This window comes from Falco biarmicus, chromosome 1, assembly GCF_023638135.1.
Source record: "Falco biarmicus isolate bFalBia1 chromosome 1, bFalBia1.pri, whole genome shotgun sequence".
Taxonomy (NCBI): Eukaryota; Metazoa; Chordata; class Aves; order Falconiformes; family Falconidae; genus Falco; species Falco biarmicus.
In genome coordinates, this window is record NC_079288.1 from 102854196 (window position 1) to 102874176 (window position 19981).

The 19981-nt window shown below is 47.6% G+C and overlaps 1 protein-coding gene across 10 annotated transcripts in view; it reads right to left on the bottom strand.

The window, feature by feature from the left end:
* SLC4A4 (solute carrier family 4 member 4) overlaps positions 1-19981 on the bottom strand; it is a 237630-nt gene that overhangs the window by 155108 nt on the left and 62541 nt on the right. For 5 of the 10 annotated variants that reach the window (XM_056354497.1, XM_056354511.1, XM_056354466.1 and 2 more), the window contains exon 1: positions 8887-9509. In XM_056354497.1, coding sequence (XP_056210472.1) covers positions 8887-9064 — 178 coding nt within the window. In that variant the 5' untranslated portion in view covers positions 9065-9509. Of the gene's footprint in view, positions 1-8886; positions 9511-19981 lie in introns of those variants that run through there. The other 5 variants (XM_056354481.1, XM_056354489.1, XM_056354473.1 and 2 more) reach the window with 2 other exon arrangements.

A 19981-nucleotide genomic window follows, 5' to 3' on the forward strand; every position in this document is an offset into this window, starting at 1 on the left:
TCCATCAGGTGATGGGACCAATTACTTGTAAAAGGACAACCATAAGGTTGAGTAGGGGGTTCACAACCTAGACAGATGCAGTAAAGGGCAAAAAAGAAAACAGAGGCTCCAAGAGAGACAACACCCACGTTACTATGCTACTGAAACATGACATAGAAAGGGATAAGATTAGAAACAACAGGGCACTCTTCAATTCTGCCAGCTCTGACAGAAGAACCCCAAATTCATGGCTAAGATGAACGTATTTGAGAGAGGACTCAGCATCAGCAATGAAGATGCAGTCACTTAACTGAGCAGGGAACTTGTCCGAAGATCCTTTTACATATTCATATTACATATGTGTGGTCCTTTACTAAAATCACTACAAGGGGCAGGGAAGACAGCACGTAAATTGGTCATTTTTTTCTTCTTTTGTAACATCAAGCTTCTAGAACATCACTATCTTCAAAAGGTCAGTTTAATCTTTACGTAAATGACCTCTGCAGTCTTCAAAAGGTTCCCACGTAGCATCACTATAGTTAGCCAGAAGGAAAGTCTTCCTAGCCATCTGTCTAAAGCTCACGCTTCTCAATTTCAAACGTACGCTGGCTCGCTACCCATCAATGACCCTGCCTTGAACTGCCAGATTCCTAACAAGATTCAGAGGCCGCTCCAGCAAAGCATATTTAAAAGGTGTGTTAGCACTGTGCCCCAAAGAACAGGTTGGCTCTAAAAGACAGAGCTCACAAAATGAAGCCAAGAATATCTCCAACCAAAAAAAAAAATGGAGAAAACAAAATTAGGTCATCATTTGACTCCTTGAGGATCCTACAAGCCCCATTTGTTTAGGAGGAGCAGACTGAGTCGGTCACCAAAAACTACACCAGGAATTGCTAGGAAATGATCAGAATACAAACCCCAGAAGACACACGCCAATGACAGCTATAAGGCACCGCTCCATGACAGGAAAATCTAAGGACGTTGGCAATGAATTAACGGTGGACATTGTTTAGACAGAACAATAAACATGTGTTTGGGGTATTCTCACTGGGCTTTATGTAAGCCATTGTGAGAGTCTTACCCACAACCCCATAAGCTGCTTTTCTTTCCCTCTTCTTTGGAGCTGTGAGAGGTTACAGAAGCCACCGAACCTGTCCTGCTGTGATCTGATCTAATCTGGCCAACACTGCCTGGATTCCAGGAATGAAAAGAAAGACTTTAAAAATGCACAGCTCTAGGGAACAGGGCAGAGGAGGGGAGCCATGCTGGACCGCTTAATTTTCATGCCAAGCTGATGGGAATCACGATACCTTCAGATTTTCTGGCACCCGCCTCTAGCACCAAGTTCCTTTGCAATTATGTCCGCTTCCCAAATGACCACCCAAAAGAGCCCATCTTGGCTGAAAATCTTGGCCTCGTTTTCTGTATTTCCATCTCATTAATTACCAAGGCTGACTAAACGAACACCAAGCAGGGCACTATCAATTCACAGATGCAGGTAGGTTTTAGACCACCCTCCAACATAAGTAAAAGCTGTGGTATAATGAGTACGGCATCCAGACACTGCTCCTGCTTCAGAGAAAGAACCTCAAGCTGCTTTTGAGGTACCAGAGGTTGGCTGCTGCTTTGCCACTTGTGCACAAGCAACAGCAAGGCACACCGCTGAAATCTGCCCTCTAAACCCTGAAGCAAACACCACGGTCTTTTGCGAGCCTAAACTCCTAATCACCACCAGCGACTGCACGAAGCAGCACATTGTCCAACGCCTGAAGAACAAACAGCAAAGGCCTGGGCACAGCTTAGCAACAAAGCCAAGACATCCAACTGCAACATGCCAGGCAGAGATGTGCCTAAACCGCCATCCTGTTTCCTAGGGTTCGCAAAGTGCCAGGCAGCTCACAGCGAGTTCCCCTAACTGCCCAACCCTGCAGCACCGCAGCACGAGACAGAAAAGCAGCCCTGCCGCAAGCAAACCTCGGGTCCAAGGCTGCAGTTAGAATCATGTACCTAGAGGCTGTGGTGTGTTTTACGAAAGGCAGAAGGCGGCCAAAGCACCCGAGTTTCCTGCGTTCCTTCTCGGACTCTTTTCACTGCTGAGGAAGTTCTCCCAGTGCTGTGCAACCAGACCAGGAATATCACCCAAAGGAAAGGACAGGACAGACCTTCACAATGGCTGAGGCGATGCCCAAACTGGCACACAGACTGGGCTTATCTTAGCAAACTGTGGAACCAGCCCTAATGTCAGTTTCCAGATTAAGCCCATCTCTACTAGTTCTGGGTGCGCAGATGACAGAAGGAAGGATGCTCCTGTAGCCCCTGGCCACATGAAGGCTGGGACTGCTGGACCTGGCCAAGCTTGAAGGAACCCAACCCTGACACGGGGTCAGGTTTCTTCCACTTTGTGCCTCAATACCTTTCCCTGTTTGCCCATCATTTATCTTCACTTCTTCTCTCTGCCTTGATTTATGCTATGGAGTAGGTCTCTTAAAAATCCGTCCATTCAAAACCACGACAGAGTTTGCTCAATACAGCCAAACACGGCAAATGCTGGCACGACACGTTTTACAGCTGCAGCTGGGCCTCCCCCATACATTTTGTGTTACCTTTTGATTTCAAATGTCCCAGAAAAATTCAGGAAGGGAAACCAGCACACCTGGGGCTCACATGTGAAGACTGAGCAAAGGCTGTATTGGTTCTTCCATCTCCACGCTGAAGTGCCATATCCAGTATTACTGTACCTTAACAAAACGAGCTGTTGGGCAGAGGAAGGTGGGAGAAGACAGTCAAACAAGCCTAGACTGGGATCTGAACTGAAACAACCCAGGAGAGGACCAAAGCGTCACATAACCAGTAGGTGTGCAACTACAAGACCAGCCTGTGCGCACACTGATGCAGGACAGCATCGACAGCAACTGAAGCGCAACAGATGAGAACACTTCAAAAATGACCTTTGCAGAGTCATTTCCAGGAGCACACCGAGACACAGAGGCCCATGGCCCTGGACTGGGAGGCCCTGCATTGCCCAAGCACCTGCCCTCTCTTGGTAGGGAGCAGCAGCTTCAGGATGGCCCCAGGAACTAAACACATCCACATCACTTGATCCCATCAAAGGCTGTAAGGTCCCACCCAAGGGCCACCGTTCTAATTAGCACAGCCCTCAGCAAAATTAGTTTCACCGCCAGGTCAGAGAGCTGATGATTGTTTCAGCCCATCAGAGACAGAAAAAGGCCAGTCGCTGTCAGAATGGTACAGAAACACCGCCCTTCACTGCCACGTACCTCACACTCCTAGCGAGTGTCAGTGCAAAACTTATCATCACTTAAAAGAAAACACAATCTTTCCTTTGCAACGGGCAAACCACATCACATATTGACTCAGCTGTTCTGACAACATTTTCTGGATTTCTCCTGCGTGCGCAGCCAACTTATCACTACCTTATGTAAAGTCGGTTTATCATCATCTGAACTTGGATTGCAGATTTTCTCACAGACCCTGGAGTAGGCGGGCATCAACAACTTCCCACACAACCCCGGCGACTTCACAGCTCATGCTGAGCCCTGACAGCAGATGAAAGACACCTGCAATGACCAGAACGATATCCCGTGCCATGACGGGGAAGACAGACACCCGCTGGAAATTGCCAGTAGTAAGCGCACTCACAGATTTACTAGCAGCAAGCTAACAAACGACTGCAAACTGATATTATCTTACTAACAAAAATTTCTGAACAAGCCGCTTCTTGAGCAATTCCTATTTCGCAGACCTTGCAGCATTTGTACTATCGACTTACTTAATCCTTGCTCACAAAAACCGCTCCCAACTTTTCCATAGGGATTTACCGTATTATCAAAAGTCTGCAGTGAAGTCACAGCACTAGACCTTTTCATTTCCAGCAAGCCAGTTAACAGCACATTTCAGCATCCTGCAAAGTGTCACGGGGAATTAAAGCTGGGGAGAATCTCATCTGAAATCTTTCATCCAGATATTTCGAAGCTGAAAAGATCCAAACTACCTGTCTTGTTTTCACTGGCTGTGTGGGGCAGCATTCAGACCCCAAGCTGGGCCTGGTGCTCCCAAGTCGTGCCAGCTGCTGCGAAAAGGCAGTGCCCGCGTCCCCATCGTTTTCCTTTTGCACAAGCAAAGCCTGACTCAGTTTCACCAAAGCAAAATGCAGCCTACTCTACCTCCACGCGTAAAGTAAAGGTACCAAAGAATATCAGCAAAGTACATTCTGCGCTGAGGTTTTAGCCGGTTAATTTTTTTAGTGGTATTTATTTCAGAAGGAATTAAAAACTCTGATATGAAACAGGTCTTCTGGTTATTTCTGGAAATGGAGAAGGCCTGTCTATAGTCATTGATCAAAAACTGAGGGTGGGGATGAGAGAAGAAAACAAAGCTCATTTCTCCCACCTTCTGCCTGCTCTTAATAAAGGTAAAGATTTTCACAGTTATCTTTACCCTTTCAACCTCTCTCCTCATTAATCCAACCATCAAGTAATAATCTCAGGCTTACGGCATCACACAGCTTTCTACCAGCAAAGCGCAATGACACAACAGGGTCAGGAATAGAAAGCAAGGAGGAGGGAAGTGTGGGAAGCAGACACCTAAAATGGAAAAAGCAGTTACAGAAAGCTGTTATAAAATCCCTGGTTTAGGCTCTCTCTATAGTAAATCCCATAAAGACAACAGGATCCGTGAAAAAGTTTCTGCCGTAAGAGCATTTTTTCCTGAATTCCCCCCTACAACAGTGGTATCTAAGAGGTAATTTACTTCGCAAATCGATTGAAAGGCAGGACAAAGCACCTCGACAGGGGTGCTGGTCCCTGTCTGCTAACGCAGCAGCCAGAGCACCCCTTGGGTTTTCAGCAACAGCACTGTCAGCCCTGGCACCCAGCACCCTCCGCCCCGCCACGAAGCCAGGGCAGCAGCAAGCCGAGGGGGAAGTTACGCTTAGAGAGCCAAGAATACCTTATCTCAAAGGATAAGGTGGAGCTTTACTTTTCCCCTCTTGCAAAATTGGTTATTAAGTAATCTGTTTATGTCACACATACCAGCACTCCTAACAGTGGCATTAAAGCAACATGTCCTTAACCCTCAAGGAAAGGAACGAGCAGTGCTCTAAATGAATGGGAATGGTTTTCTCGCACAGGAAGGTTCAGCTTAGGGCAGTGCCTCTTCCCCATTCCCCCTGAGAAAGCCAACGTTTCTGCATTGCTTTCCTTCCAGCTGGACCCAGGCAGATTCCTCGCCTCACCAAGTCACGTTTCTGGGCGCTCACGTGCCACATCAGTGACAGCCAGCACCGCAGCTCTTCCTACCCCACAGGCACCGAGCTAGCCGATGGAGCCCTCCCGATACAGACACAGCAGGGGGCTGAGCTGGGGTGCCGTAATTCTCCCATGTCAACAGCTGATGTCACTCATAAAACAGCAACACATTCCAACACAGGACCAGACTGAGGTGACATCTTAGAGAAACATTAAATGATTTCTGGAAACTAGCCCAAAGGAACGGCCTTTTTGGCAGGTATGTATAGTTTCTATTAACACTACATTTACTCAGCAAGGGCATGACCGACCATTGCCCCAAGCTGAACATGTCGCAACATCCAACGGACCAGAAATGCCCGTTTTTCCCCCTCCTTAAACAGCAAAGTCCTTCCCTCTCCCCCACACCGCAACATAATCAAATTAGCAAGTGACGTGGCAATTCAGAGCTGCCGTCTCCAACTCGCAGGTGTAACGTGAGGCCATCGGGCACCAAGAAAACAACGTTGCTCTTCCTCTCTCCTTGCAAAGAGCACGCAAAACAGCGAAGCTCGAAGCCATGGCTTTAAAATTCTGTCTTCGTCGGTTGGAAACCAAACCAATGCACAAGCAACACAAGCAGCCTGCTTTCTGAGCCTGTTGTAATGTCTCACAGTTGAGTCTTCCTGTTCTCTCCTGCAAACTCCAGCAGCTGGGAAATCCCCAAATCCCACCACCTGAACACCATGCTGTCAGCTTGCTTCTGATAAAAGTTGTAACTCCCCTCTCCCTAGCAGAGGGAAAAGAAAATAGTCTCCACTCTGCTCAGGGTTGTGGTGGTTGTTTTTTTTTCCCCTGCAAGTTTAGCGATATTAAGAGTAGCTTTAAAGAGCCTTCCTGAGAAATCTGATCGATATGAACTGCTGGGTCCAAAGAATTATTGGGAGAGGAATGGAAAGAAGGTCCAAGAGAGGCAAAGAACTTTATAAGTATGTTGTTTCCTCACGAAAGTGGGCTAAAACTAAAAACTCTCAGAAAAATAAAACGCACCTAGAGGTAACAGTCCCACTCACTGTTTCTTCTACAAAGGATGCAACTACTGAAAGCCTTTAAAAGCAGCAAGTTATAACCGTGCCGTGAAGGTGGCTAAAGTAATGGAGAGCACTTCGGAGTGAACAGCTTCAGGTCTCTAGACAAATGTTCTCCTCCCCGAACCGTCCCACATGCAGCACAGAAATCTAGCAGAGAGACTTAAAAACATCTGCACCAAGGGTCAGCTGAAGGTCTTCAACCTGATGCTTTAGCCCTTCTGTTGGATCTTAAACTGAAAGGGGGTAGATTTAGATTAGATATTGGGAAGAAATTCTTTACCGTGAGGGTGGCGAGGCGCTGGCCCAGGCTGCCCAGAGCAGCTGTGGGTGCCCCATCCCTGGCAGTGCTCAAGGCCAGGCTGGACGGGGCTGGGAGCAGCCTGGGCTGGGGGGAGGTGTCCCTGCCTGTGGCAGGGGGTGGGAACTGGAGGGTCTTCAAGGTCCCTTCCAGCCCAAACCATTCTGTGAATCTACGATTCATTCTATACGTGCAGACTATGACTGTTACACAGGGTACGTGTGTGCATATTAGACAGACATGTGCATTAAGCATATTTATATACAGGACACATATCTGAGAAGGGAGTCAGACGTAGCTGAGGACATGCATAGAATCAGCTCCATTTAGGTTGGACATCTTCCCAGCTAAGGCAGATAAGATCTCCTCAAAGTGTCAAAGCCTTTAGCGATGACTTGCAGTGTGGCAATGCCCCAGATTTCCCAGGTAGGCTGTGAATTCAAGGCTGTCCCACTGCAGAAGAGTGGAGCGGCTGAGCAGCGGCTCACCAACTGCATCATTCACGCATCGTGGCACTGACAGATGCTACGGCGTCAGCAGTGGCCCCGCCACAGACGGCAGCTCCCTTTGTGATTTAGCTAGGTCATTCGCAGAAGCCTGGCGAGAACTGAGGCGCTGCCTTTAGCACGAACAAGGGAATTAGCTGGTTACACAGCTCCACGTCTCTCTGGAAGCTCAGACAAGCAGCTACAGTTCTCAGAAGCCTGTCGGGTGCCATTAGAAGTACTTGTTTCACCCTCCTCTTCTTACCCCAGCAAGATGAACTGCAACCAGTCTGGTAGCTCAGCTACATCAAATGAGGATATCAATGTGGAAACACAGAGATAAACACACCACATCGACAAATAATGCTCAAAGCATTAAGGGCAGCCCTTTTTCACAGCACCTGCAGACAGTTAGAAGGATGGTCCCGCACTGCTCTTCACAAACAGCAACTTGTATTGTATTCCTGGAGTGTCACACGTGGTCAATACCCACCACACAGCATGTGGCAATATTTAAGGCAGTAAATTATAAAAAAATATTCTCTCTCTCTCCCCTCTCAAATGTTTCGGCTGTGCCAAAGGGTCAATTATTCTACAAGCAAAAGGCCAATACAAAACCCCTGTCATTCCAACCCCGCAGACAGCAAATGGCCTAATTAAACCCAACATGATGATTTATAGCTACTGAGCACAGACTGCTTCATAGAAGAGAGGAAGAAAACACAGGCTTTTTCATGGGAAGGACTCGTTTGATTTGCTGGAAGTGTTCTAATTCGTATTTCTGGAGCTTTTTTTTCTTTCATACTGCTCAGTCCTTTAGTGTCTGGTGACAATAACACGGCTGGAACCCTACCCCTTCCAAAACGTTTTCAACCAAAAAGCCACAGGCATCTGTTTGCAATTAAAGAAATCAGAATAAAACTATATATCTAAGTCAAGAGGGGAAGGACAGCACAGGGAGGTGCAATGCTGGCCTCCTTTTCCCCTTCCAGGTGGAGTATGTACTCTATCAACCTTTCCTCCTCCTTCCCCACTAGTTTATCAAGCACATGGCCAACTGATCCTCAAAAAAAAAAAAGATAATTTGCTGCAGATAATTCATTCCTATCAGCATAATCATTTTCCACAAACCACCTTAAACTCCTTTAAATTCCTTTTACCTTTTGGATTTCACAACATTTTTGTTTAGAAAATAAAAACACTTTCAAAGGAGTCTACTCTCTTTCTAAAAAGTGAGGAAACTGTTTGCTCTGTTAACAAAGTTCCTCTTCAAGGGAAACATTTTCTCTTTATGCCTGCTCAGCTAAAGGGATGACCCAAGCAAACATTTACTTGCTGCCTGATGTCCACCCCGACACTTGGTGCAAATTCTGCTGTTTTTTCCAGTGCGCTCCTCCACCTGCGATGCCTGCCACCGTATTCCAGCACTTCCAAGCATGGTGGTGATATGCCTGCATTGCCAAAACTATATTCACGAAGGACAGCAAACCAAACAGCTCTGATATTTCAAAGCCACTATGCAAGACACAGCAAACAGGACTTTGCGGGGAGTGGAAACGTGTGCCCGCAGCCCGTAACATCCACTCCTGAACTGAAAAAGAGGGTTTCTTTAAAAAGCTTGTTTCACCCCCATCAAGCTTACCAGTGTTTCGGTCAATTTTAGGGTTAATCACTCAGCAAAACAAAGGCGTCCTTCTTCTCTGATATCCGACTGTGCCATGCCAAGCTTAAACACAAACACAAACTGTGAAGGCACCCTTTCGCCCCAGCAGTCCAAGGTCTCTTACCTTCCACTTCTTCTTCGTCACATACATGCTTAAGGAAGGAAGCCCCTCTATCCAGTACCGCCTCGTCCTCCATCCTATAGTAATAGAAAAGAAAAAAGGAATGCTCAGACTTCTCCTGGAGTGAGCTACTTGAACCAGCCCAGGTCCTGGGCAGGTTAACTTGCAAGCTGCTGTTCATGTTCCTGTGGGCACTCCTGTTCTCCTTCCAGTGCCTGCTGTTCCTTCATAGAGCTCCTTTCAAACGGCGTTTGGTTTAAGCTGGCCTCATGTAGCTTGAATTCTAACCTTGAGATGACATCACTGGTGCCAGGTGTGAGAAAGGTAATCCCAGCTAGAAATCTTTGGGGTTTTTTTTTTCCTGTTTCTTGTTTCTTTTTTTTTTTTCTCCTCTCCTCCCCTCCTCCTTTTTCCTTTTTGCTAAAAAGGCCGTATAGACACACATGCAAGTTTGGGACTGTCTATGCAATAGCCAAGAGTTTGTGGAATTCCAGTTTCCTTTTAAAGTCCTTCTAAAAGACTGCGACTGCAGAACCACGTACACGAGCAAGCACGCGTACTACACACAGACACACACACACGCGTTCGAGTGCACAGCGGGAGAGCAGGCTTCAGCCAGCCGCTTAATACCAGCAAAGCACACTTGTCTGTTGGGAGACAAGCTTCGTGTCACATGTTGGCCTTACAGAAATCCGACATACGAGGATTACCCCGAGACCGAGCTACAGCAAGTCAGACCGTCACAGCAGTCATTTATGTGTGTCACCCATTCATTCATCCCTCTGGGGACGGGGTTTAGTCGTTACCTGCCTTCTCCTCCCTGCTTCCTTCCACCTCTTCTCTGCTTCCCCGTGCAGAAGAGACGACTCATCCTACACTTCTGCCATAAAAGTGGCGCTGCCCAGAACTCGTGCTACTTTATTTCACCCACAAAATAAGACCCTGCACCCTTCCCAAGGGTTCATCTGCAAACTCGCTTTTGATAAGAAAATAAATTAAAAAGATAAAATAACCCCCCAAAAATTAAAATCTAGCGATATTAAATAATCTCCTTAGAGGCTTAAAGTCTAAGCACACATTTGCTGCTTGCTGCTGGACAGCTTTCTGTCTTAATACAACCGGAGACCTTGCTGGCAAGCTGTTTCCCTACCAATGGCAAGAAACAGGCATATGCAGGTAACCATCAAACCCCAACACCTCTTCCTTTTATTCTCTAGATGGAATAGGGACAACCTAGGTACAGAAGGAGACAAAGCCTTCAAAATTTCTTCGCATCCATCCTGCTTCCACTTGCCATCCCACAAGATCCTCCCAGTGCAGTAGTAGCAAACACTTTTTAAGGGCACGTTCAGATTCAGAAAAGCATGGAACCTGAACGGATGGGCGCTGAGAAATCAGAATGTCTTAGGATATTTACCTCATGTGTCAACACCTACCTGAAGAACAACAACAAAATAAAAATTCAGCCGCAAAAGAAAGTACCAGAGTGCCGGTGTTCTGCAAGCACTAGCACGGCAGCCTCTCTCCCATCTTTGCCAAGTTTCTCTCCACCTCAAGCCCTTCACTGACGCACCACTGGCCCCATCCTGGGCTCTCAGACCACAGCTCTGCTCTCATCAATGAGTCTCAGGGATGTCACAGATAAAAAAAGAACAAAGCAGAACAGGTCAGGTTCAAACCCACCAACTAAGCATGCGGCGATATGCATTTTTCATTGGGATTATCGGATGGCAGCCAACAGCACAGCACCGTACCCAGGAGCGACCGTCAGCACCGCTCCTCAGTTTAGGTCCAGTGGAGGCATTCGGGATGAGGCCCAGCGCCCCTCCACGCAGACTGCTCCTGCCCGTGCTGACTGCCGGAAGGAATTGAAGATGATGTTTCCCTGACTTGAGAAAGGCCCCGTTTTGCGAGCGGATGCTGCCCCGCACGAAGGGGCAGGACGCGCTTCTCGCCAGCCCGGCGCACAGAGCCCCGCTTGAGCACGCAGGCAGAAGCCTTCCCCACAAGTCTCAGCTCTTCATTACATTATTCAAGACTACCTATACTTTTTTTTCCTAAAGCAATAAAAGGGAACCTATTTCACGGACGCTCTTGCCTGTTTGCAATGGTTGTGTAGGCACACCCCAATATTTTTTTATTTTCTCTGCCCTCCTTCCCCAAAGCAGCACAGTAGCTACTTGCTATAAACACAGCTGAAAACATCTGGAACAGATGGTACTGGATTTCCAGACCAAAACACAAACCACACACCCTTTATTGCTCTGTAAAGTCCATTCTTACAGTTTCACACGCAACCTGCCCCAGCAGTTGCCTCCATCCCCTGAGCACCAGCACACTCGGGCTCCCCGGCATACGCCCATGCACACAAGCGCACCCACGCATCCCACAGCCCCGCTCATACACCAGCCTCCATCTTTGGCAGCATCAGAAAAGCAAGTCTCATAGCGGTTGTGGGTACAGGGGAGAGGGGAAAAATAGGGCAAGGAAGGACGCAATTTCCACTGCCTGCAAGGAATATAGTGCTGAAAATTCACCAGGTGCCGTCCACTTGGTTATGATGTCTGCTCCAATTCCCCACCACAGCAGCGCATCCTCCCAGCGTCGCCCTGCCCTGCTTGCTGCCGAGCATCCCAGGCAGCCCCTCACCAAGGGCAGCAGGAACAGACCCCGTGCTTCCCACCCACCTACTCCCCCCAAAAAAGGTATTTTTCCTCCCTTGGATCCGTCTACCACATTTAACAGCTGCGCTTTCTAGCTGCAGAGGGTTGGAAAACTGCTTTGGACATATTGCAAGCCTGATGCATTCCCTGAAACACACGTAGAGCGGATCCAAAGGAGCTGGGGGGGGTTTAAAGGGCCAGGAATAGAGCCTGGGTTGCCTTGGCATGGTGCCCCGTTTCTTAATCCGCAGGAGTTTAGTGATTAGACTCCCAAGCGCCACCTCCCTTGACTTGGTCTTTTCTGCCCTTCTCAGATTACTGCAGGCTTTCTTCAGGCCAACATCCAGCAAGAAAACATCCTTTATGAATTTGCACGGGGGAAATATTTCAGCCCCCTGGAATTTTTCAAGTAACACGTAAAAGGGAATTGCAAAAATTAAAAACTAACCAACCAACCATGTATCACCTGAAAAAACAAGACAATCTTCACTTGGGTCTTCAGGGGAAAACTGGCAAGAGTCTTATCAGTGACACACTGCAGCAAGGAAAGGTATTTCACCATCCCGTGGGGAAGATGGACACACTGGATAAATAAAGGGTGGAAAATTTTTAGGGCCTCTGAACAGACATTTTCACGCTTTGGTTTAAGTCTGGTTTACCAGCTCCTCATAGTAAGGTAAAAAGCACAGGACATTCAGACACTTTTTACCTAGATCCCCATACTCATTACTGCTACTGCAAGGTTTTTGGAAACAAACCCGAAAAATTAATTTAAAAATATTTGGTTTCTATTTTCAGCATCTAGATCTGATCAAGTCACGTACTCTGACAGAATATACTCTGGCGAAAAAACACAAGCTGCTTCAGCAGATGTCTTCTCTGGGTTGATAACTAGATCGGACCGAACATTTTGAGAAACGCCGCTGTTCCTACAGGGTTCTAACCGGAGCCACGCACAGCCCACCTGACCCAGAGCACAGCTCAACCCCAGTTTGCAGACCAGCTCACAGAAACACTCTGCCAGGGTACTCCCGAAGAACAGGATTTCATACTAAGAGGGATCCCAGACCTCCTAACGCAGAGAAAAGTTGGTATAAAATGGGCACAATGAAGGAAATCAAATGGCAAAAAGCAGAAAACAAGATGCTCCTCCGTTCTCCAGGGAGCCGAGCACAGCCCGAGACAGGGGCGAGGATTTTTGCCTCTCACTTCTGAGGCAAGAGCGTACTGGAGCATTGAGCGCCAGCAGGGCAAACCTGCCTCTGAAGGGTTCTGAAGGGAAGCGCTGGGGCTCAAAACAAAACACACCCCAAAAAAAATAAAACTCCTTGTCTCCTTCCTCTTGCTTACGCTGATCTGAGAGTCTCCGGTTTTATATAATTTTATAAATTATAGGGTTTGATATTTCATGTTTAATTTTAATATTTAATATAATTTAATAAATTGTGGGGTTGTATATTTAAATGTTTGATATTTTATGTAATTTTATTAATTATAGGGTTTAATATAATTTTTACATTTTTTAATAAATCTTTCATGCTCATTACAGCAGCGAACACTTGCCACACATCTCCAAAGTGGTGGTCTGCAGCAGCAAGTCACCTCAGCTGTCCCGTCCGGAGGCTGAGCCCTGCTGCAAGTGCCTGTCCCACTCACTGCAAGCAGCACCGGGAATTGGGGTGCTGCCACCCCCGGCCACACACACCCACCCACCCCGCCCCAGGGCCTCCCCTGACAGCCACCAACACCCACACCTCCTCGACAGGAGAAGAGGGGAATTAGCATTTGGTATAAATCAAGCAGAAGGGGTGATGTGGCAATGCAAGCCGCCGTGTGGGGATGCAACTGGGGCGAGCGGATAAATGCGTAACACAGCTGGGGAGCAAGAAACCGGAGCTATTACTTGCTGATAAGCTTTTACGATTCTGCCCATTTCAAACGTCTTTTGCAATCAGGAAGAAACTCCGGCAAACTCTGGACTGGAAAAAAAAAAAAAAAAAAGGGAAAAAAAATTAAAAAAAGAGGGAGGAGAAAAAAAAAAATACTCTGTGCCAGCTCCATGACCAAAATGGATAGCATAACGCAGAGCCCATGTGAAAGTCACATTTACAGAGCAACCCCTCTTGCAATAAGCCAGGGCACAGAGTGTGTCAACAGCTTCAGGGAGGAGAGGCTTGGGGCCACCGGGTCGCAGCGCTGTGATGCCAGCCAGCCCAGGCAGCAGCCCCAGCAGCGGGGGCTCTCGCAGGTGTCACGTCAAACCCGCGCAGTGAAGCGTGCCAGTGCCGCCGCGCCTGCGCCACGGCTCTTGCAGGCAGGCGGGTGAAAGCCGTCAGTTTTCATGGGAAAGGCAAGTGAAACAAGATCTTCCCCAGCGTGCAGAATCAACCTCACCTGCTTCTCAGAGCCCAGCAACAATTACCTGTCAAGATTTTTTTTGCTTCAGAAAAATGCTACTGTCAAGTGGAGCAGGAGTGCAAGGGATGGGGATGCTGGGTGGGAAAGAGAGACAAAGCCAAGTAACCAGCGCACCAGGCGTCGCTGGCTAAGCCGTTTGGACGGTCCCTCAAACCCACAAGGATTACATCCGAACCCACCCACACCCCACTCCCCCTCACCATTCACCTCCTAGACACAAAAGGAGGAAACTGTCCGGCCCACATGTCAGCTCTCCTCTTTGAGGCTTAGTTTTCATCATTTCCAGCAGCGGAGACTCTACAGCTCCCAGCAGAACAGACAGCTGCCTCCAACAGCTTGATCTGTTTGGCCACTCCAACACCCACTACACAAAGGGCTCCTGTACCTAGAACCACAGAATGGTTTGGGCTGGAAGGGACCTCAAAGAACCTCCAGTTCCCACCCCCTGCCACGGGCAGGGACACCTCCCACCAGCCCAGGCTGCTCCCAGCCCCGTCCAGCCTGGCCTTGAGCACTGCCAGGGATGGGGCACCCACAGCTGCTCTGGGCAGCCTGGGCCAGCACCTCACCGCCCTCACGGTGAAGAATTTCTTCCTAATATCTAATCTAAATCTACCCTCTTTCAGTTTAAAACCAATCCCCCTTGTTCTATCACTACCTCTGCCATTCCTCCCCGTGCTGCTAGGAACAAACTCTGGGCGACTCCCACGCACGTACCCATCAGCTCTGGTTTTGCTGCTGTTAATCGTGACTAGAACTCGCCAAAACCAACGTGGCGTGGCTTGCAAGAACAGCCATGGGTCCAACCACAGATCCACTCCACTCTGCTCCCCACAAGGTATAAGGGGCCTGCTCATCACAGCCCAGCTGGCATTCAGAGTTCTCCACAGGACTGAGACACATCCTTCCACCACCACCACCACCACTTGTGACAAGCAGTATCACTCAATCTTCAACAACCGATGGAACACCACAACTATCGGTAGACCCAGAGGCTCACCCAGACAGCATGCACAGGGGCTGGACCCAAGCTGACGAAAGAGCCACCACAGGCTTCCCTGCCAGTGCGAACTGGTGTCTTCACCAAGCCACCCCAAGCTGGATGCCACCAGGGTGCAGATGCGTGCCTGAATCCCAAAGATGACATGTCAATATGCTGAACAGGCTTCTTCTGTCAACAGGCTGCAGAGGGAAGGCAAGAACTTCATTTCTTTTCTCTGCAACCTGTGAAGCATTCTGATACCCTGATGCTAGTGGCCAAGTAAACAGGAAATCAGGAAGGAGACTTGGTCCAAATTGATGCTCTCACAGCCCGTAAGCAAATGCTTGAATAAACAGACCTAAAATGACCGATTCCTTTTTAGGGGCTAGATGCGTTGTGTTTTTCTCACGTACTTGCATATGGGCTCTACCACACAGGAAAACGAGCTTCTGACTACACTCAGCACGGTCTGCTTGATGCACTTTTGGAACGCATTGCCAAATTTATCTCGGACGCATCTTCCCCTGTCAGCTCTAAAACAGCATTTATTTACATGCTTTCTCAGCAAAAGGCTGTACTCACCAGGAGTAGCAGAGGACAGAAGCCTCTGCTTTCTGCAGAAAGAACTTGTGCTGTAATATTTTTAAATCCAAACATAAAACCAGCTCCTTCCAAAATAATTCTCAATAATCAACAGGGAACTAATACCCGAGATGACTGCTTGGCAAACGCAATCGAGTAGAGCAGATGCAGAGGGACTCAGCTCGGCTCTTCCCCCTCCTGCAGACTTCTCGGCCACGTGGAGAATGCCTTTTCCTCTCTCCAGGGCAGCGTCAATCATCTCCTGCACAGAATCCTGAGACAACCACAAATGCTACAAGACCACAATCTGTAAATGCAAGCAAGGTGCTGAAGCACCTCTTTTTTTTCTGATGATGCAGGACGTGTAGGAAAAGGCTGGAAGACATACAACCTTGACAGAGCATCGACTGCTCATTTGTTTTGGGCTGTGCTTTTCCTTTTCGCAGTACCGACTCTTATTTTCTGGTTCCAATGAACCACCAGGACATGCCAGACCACAACACGTGCGACACAGTTGCCAACTAATTGCCCATACTGCAGCAAAACAAGGAGGAGGCAAAAAGTAAGAAAGTCTTGCAAGTCCTTGCAAGTTTATCATCTTACTACCCACTTACAAGCAACCGCACCTTCTGGAATACTCATCAACGAGCATGTGAAAACTCAGAGGTTCACTCTGTTGGTGGCTCGTGCCTCTCAAGCATGGCAGTGCCACCAGCCTTTCATCACCCAACACTGAAGCGCACTTTTGTTGAAGGGGCTTTGGAGAAGGGATGAGCAAAAGGCAGGGGAAGGATGCCCCTCGACAGCCCACGTACATCACTGAGGCTACGCTTCCCATCTTCCCTTCCCTCGAGGCCCTTTCATGGAAGCCACCTAGGTGGGACACTACGGCACGCACAGGGAACAAGCCGCTGGCACAGCCTGCACGCTTTTGCACGGCGGGCAAGATCCCGGCCAGGCAAGCCCTGCTCCCGTGCCACGGCACAGCTGCGCAGACAGCACCCCCCTGCACCCAGCAGCACGCTCTGCGCACGGCTGCAAGCCTGCTCCACATTTCCTGCTACCTCACCTTTTTTTTTTTTTTTTTTTCTTAACCACCCTTATGCTCACTATGTTTTTGAGAACACGTCATTTCAATAGGCACATTCTCCCAGTGCTTCTTTGTCCTCCAGAAGCCTCATTTCTGCGGGGCTGCCCCCCATCAGCGCTCCAGATGGTGCTTGCTGTAAGCAGCTACTTGCCTCTATGCTGCTGACCATCCATTCGATTCAAATAGTACCCCCGACAAGCAAGGCTGTGCTCCTGTCAGCAGGTTATGAAGACCCAGGGGAAACCACAAACCAAATCAGAACAGAACACAAACCTCCTCGATCCAGGTTATTTGCTCAAATGTCTCCATGACACAGATTTCACCACGGAAAACGCTGCCCGTTCGTTCAGTCATACTATGCCACGCTATGTACATTATAACGGTGGGTTTAGTACTAACAAAATATTTTTGAAAACCGGGGGGTATGGGAGGAGGGACTTTTATTGGGTTTGGGTTTTAACAGATTCCCGATTAAGTCATGTCATTGTAGGTGAAATGTTTCCACTCTCCAGAGCTGTTCTCAGGGATTGAAATTAGGTCCCATTAGATACAAGCCTCAGTTCTCGACTAAATCTTGTTTTCCAGACTCCTACTGACTGGAACGTCAAGACCTCTAAAGGTTTATCTCAACTCACAGGTGAAGCCTAGAAAAGCACCTTCCCGAAACCAAGATAAGAATTATCTGAATTTATTTTGACAAAGTTAGTTACATCATTTGGATTTCACTTTAAATTCTCTGACAACTTCAGAAGAACTCTTCAACTTGGATCCATTCCAAACATGAAATAACTATGAGGAAAAATTATCGGGAGTAGATGAAATTGAAGCTTTCTTCCGCACAAACAATAAAGTAACATTATCAAAACACAGGGAAATACAAGGGGGATATTGGCACTTGACCCCAGGGTAGGTGTAGCAGTTGAAGCCATTGTTTTATTATGTTTAGATTGCTTACCATAAAATGACACAGCTCTATAAAAACCGATTAAGTCAGCTGCCTGTTTGTTTTAATTTCCTTCTCTTAAAGGAAAGCGTGGAGCCCTAACTGGAGACATACCAGCAAGGAGAAGTCCAAATCTCACTCCAGCTTAATCTGAAAATCGTGGCATCCCTTGCTTCAGCAGGACAAGGTGAACCTCTTCCAGCCAAGCACCTGGCTCCTGACAGCTTCCACCACACCTGCAGATTTAATGTCAGGAGAGCCAGGAAAGGGTACAGAGACACTCTGGAAGGGATTCAAGACTGCACGTACGTAGAAGCTTTATGAGATGGGCCAACCAAGGGGAAGAAGTGATTCCGGAATGCAAGTATTATGAATATATCTGTTTGAGGCTAACACAAACCAGACGTTTTTGTAGCTTAATTTTCTGCGAAGCATGAAATAAAAATCATAAAAAAAGTTTTCTCTAGAGGCAGAACGGTGTCAGGTTTCAAACCCACACGCAGTAGTGGATTTTTCCCAAAAATTGTTATTTCAAGACAGCCCGCAGGACCTGATTTTTTTTTTCCATTTAATACCGTGACAATGTCATGTCCTGCACCATTTTTGTCAGTTTTATGCCTTATAGGCAACATCTTACTTGACTGTGCTTCACACATCCAACTGGCTATCCCTCTATTTTTTGTTGGTTTTTTTTTAGTTTAGCATGCTAATGGAAAAAAGAACAGAGTTCAGTTTTGGCACAAAAAAGTTCCTAAAATCCCCCACCCACCTGCTTCAAAACGTTTGCCTGGAAAAAAGAAAGGGGTGGGGGGTTGGGTTTAGCAGATTCTTAGGAGCAGTGAAAAAATAGGAAAGCAGCAGGAGGAGAGCGTACATTTCAGGAGCAGACTAAATGAGAAGGCTACGATGAAAAGATGACTGCAAGCCATACAGCATACATTTGCCCCACTTAAAGAAAATTAGGCAGCGTACAACAGATATTCATAATTTAGCGCATGACTTGAGGCTCAACAAACCTTAGATGAAACTTGCTCCAGAGGAGTGGTTTATGAGAGCATTTTCATGTGCTCTTCAACTAAACCCGTGTCTATTCAAAAACAATCCTGTCTGATAAAGCAGTTGCTCTTTGTTAAACCTCGTGTAAGAGCTCTTTTGGAGAAATCTGTGCCTAAGTGTATTGTGTCATAAGGCTAGGTAGCACGGGGCACGAGCTGCCTGCAATGCTACAAGCATGTATTTTGCATTGGCTCAGCGCACAGCTTCAAAACGGGTGCAAGACTTCAGAAGTACATGATAGACAGGGGATCTGTGTGTGTATATATATATATACACACAGACACACACCCCTATACATAAACACCTATATAAAAACATACACAGATAGATAAACCCAGACAAAGAAACAGCAACTGTGGGAAATCTCTCCAGCTGAACATTGCCTGCACAAGAGCCTCACGACCCAAGGCACAGGTAGCTGGGACCTGACACGGAGTTTCCGACCCACAAACAAGGATGTTTAAGTAGGTGTCTCAGCCTTGCCAGGCTGCCTTTTAAAAGAAAAAGGTTATCTGAAATGGGAGTTCCTCGGTTTAAGTCCATTTCCCACTCAGCAAAAGAGCAGGCAGTGTGTACAATGTGGGGTGGGGCAGCACACCCAGTGCCACCATTAACCCAGATCTGGTTTTCCCCAGGGAAAACAATCCAGCACTCTCAATCCTGACTTCCCAGCAAACAGCTCCTGCACTCGTCCTCCCCTGTGACCTTCTTGGGGGAAAGTCTCTTCTCCTTAGCAATAACCACCAGCACACAGAATACGCTCCCCCCTCCTTAACACAAAACATGTGAGACCAGCTCGCATCTTAATTTCACTTCTGTAATTACAGTTTGGAACTTTTCCCTTCCTTCAGGCTTCCTACTTTCAAATGCGCAACTCCAAGCTGCACGTTTTCCTCCCCATCACCTCCCCAAGCATCTCTGAGGTGCTGAAGTTGTTCTAAAAGCATCATAAAGCTGTGGACCACCGACGTTAGTTATCTGGCCCGAGTCAGGCTGGGTCCCAGCCAAGCGTGCAGCACAGACCGTATGCTGGCTGTATGCTTTCTGCGAGGAGGACAGGCAATACCCGATGCAGCACCAAGCTCCACTGGCAGAGGCAGAAAGCCTGGTTGTATAAAACGTTTTGGACATATCTGAAGCAGCCAAGGGAGCTAATGCACTTTCAGCACTTCACAGAGTGCAGTCACAGCATTTCTGATCCAATCTCAGTGTTCTCAAGTGATAAGCGGTTGCACGATATGCTGGTTGCAAAAACATAATCCAGCATAAAGGATATTTTTAACATGGATAATTTCAATAATCTGCTTCAACACTCAACCTCGTAACGCAGTCCATGTGGCACAACCGAGCAGCGTCACATGAGC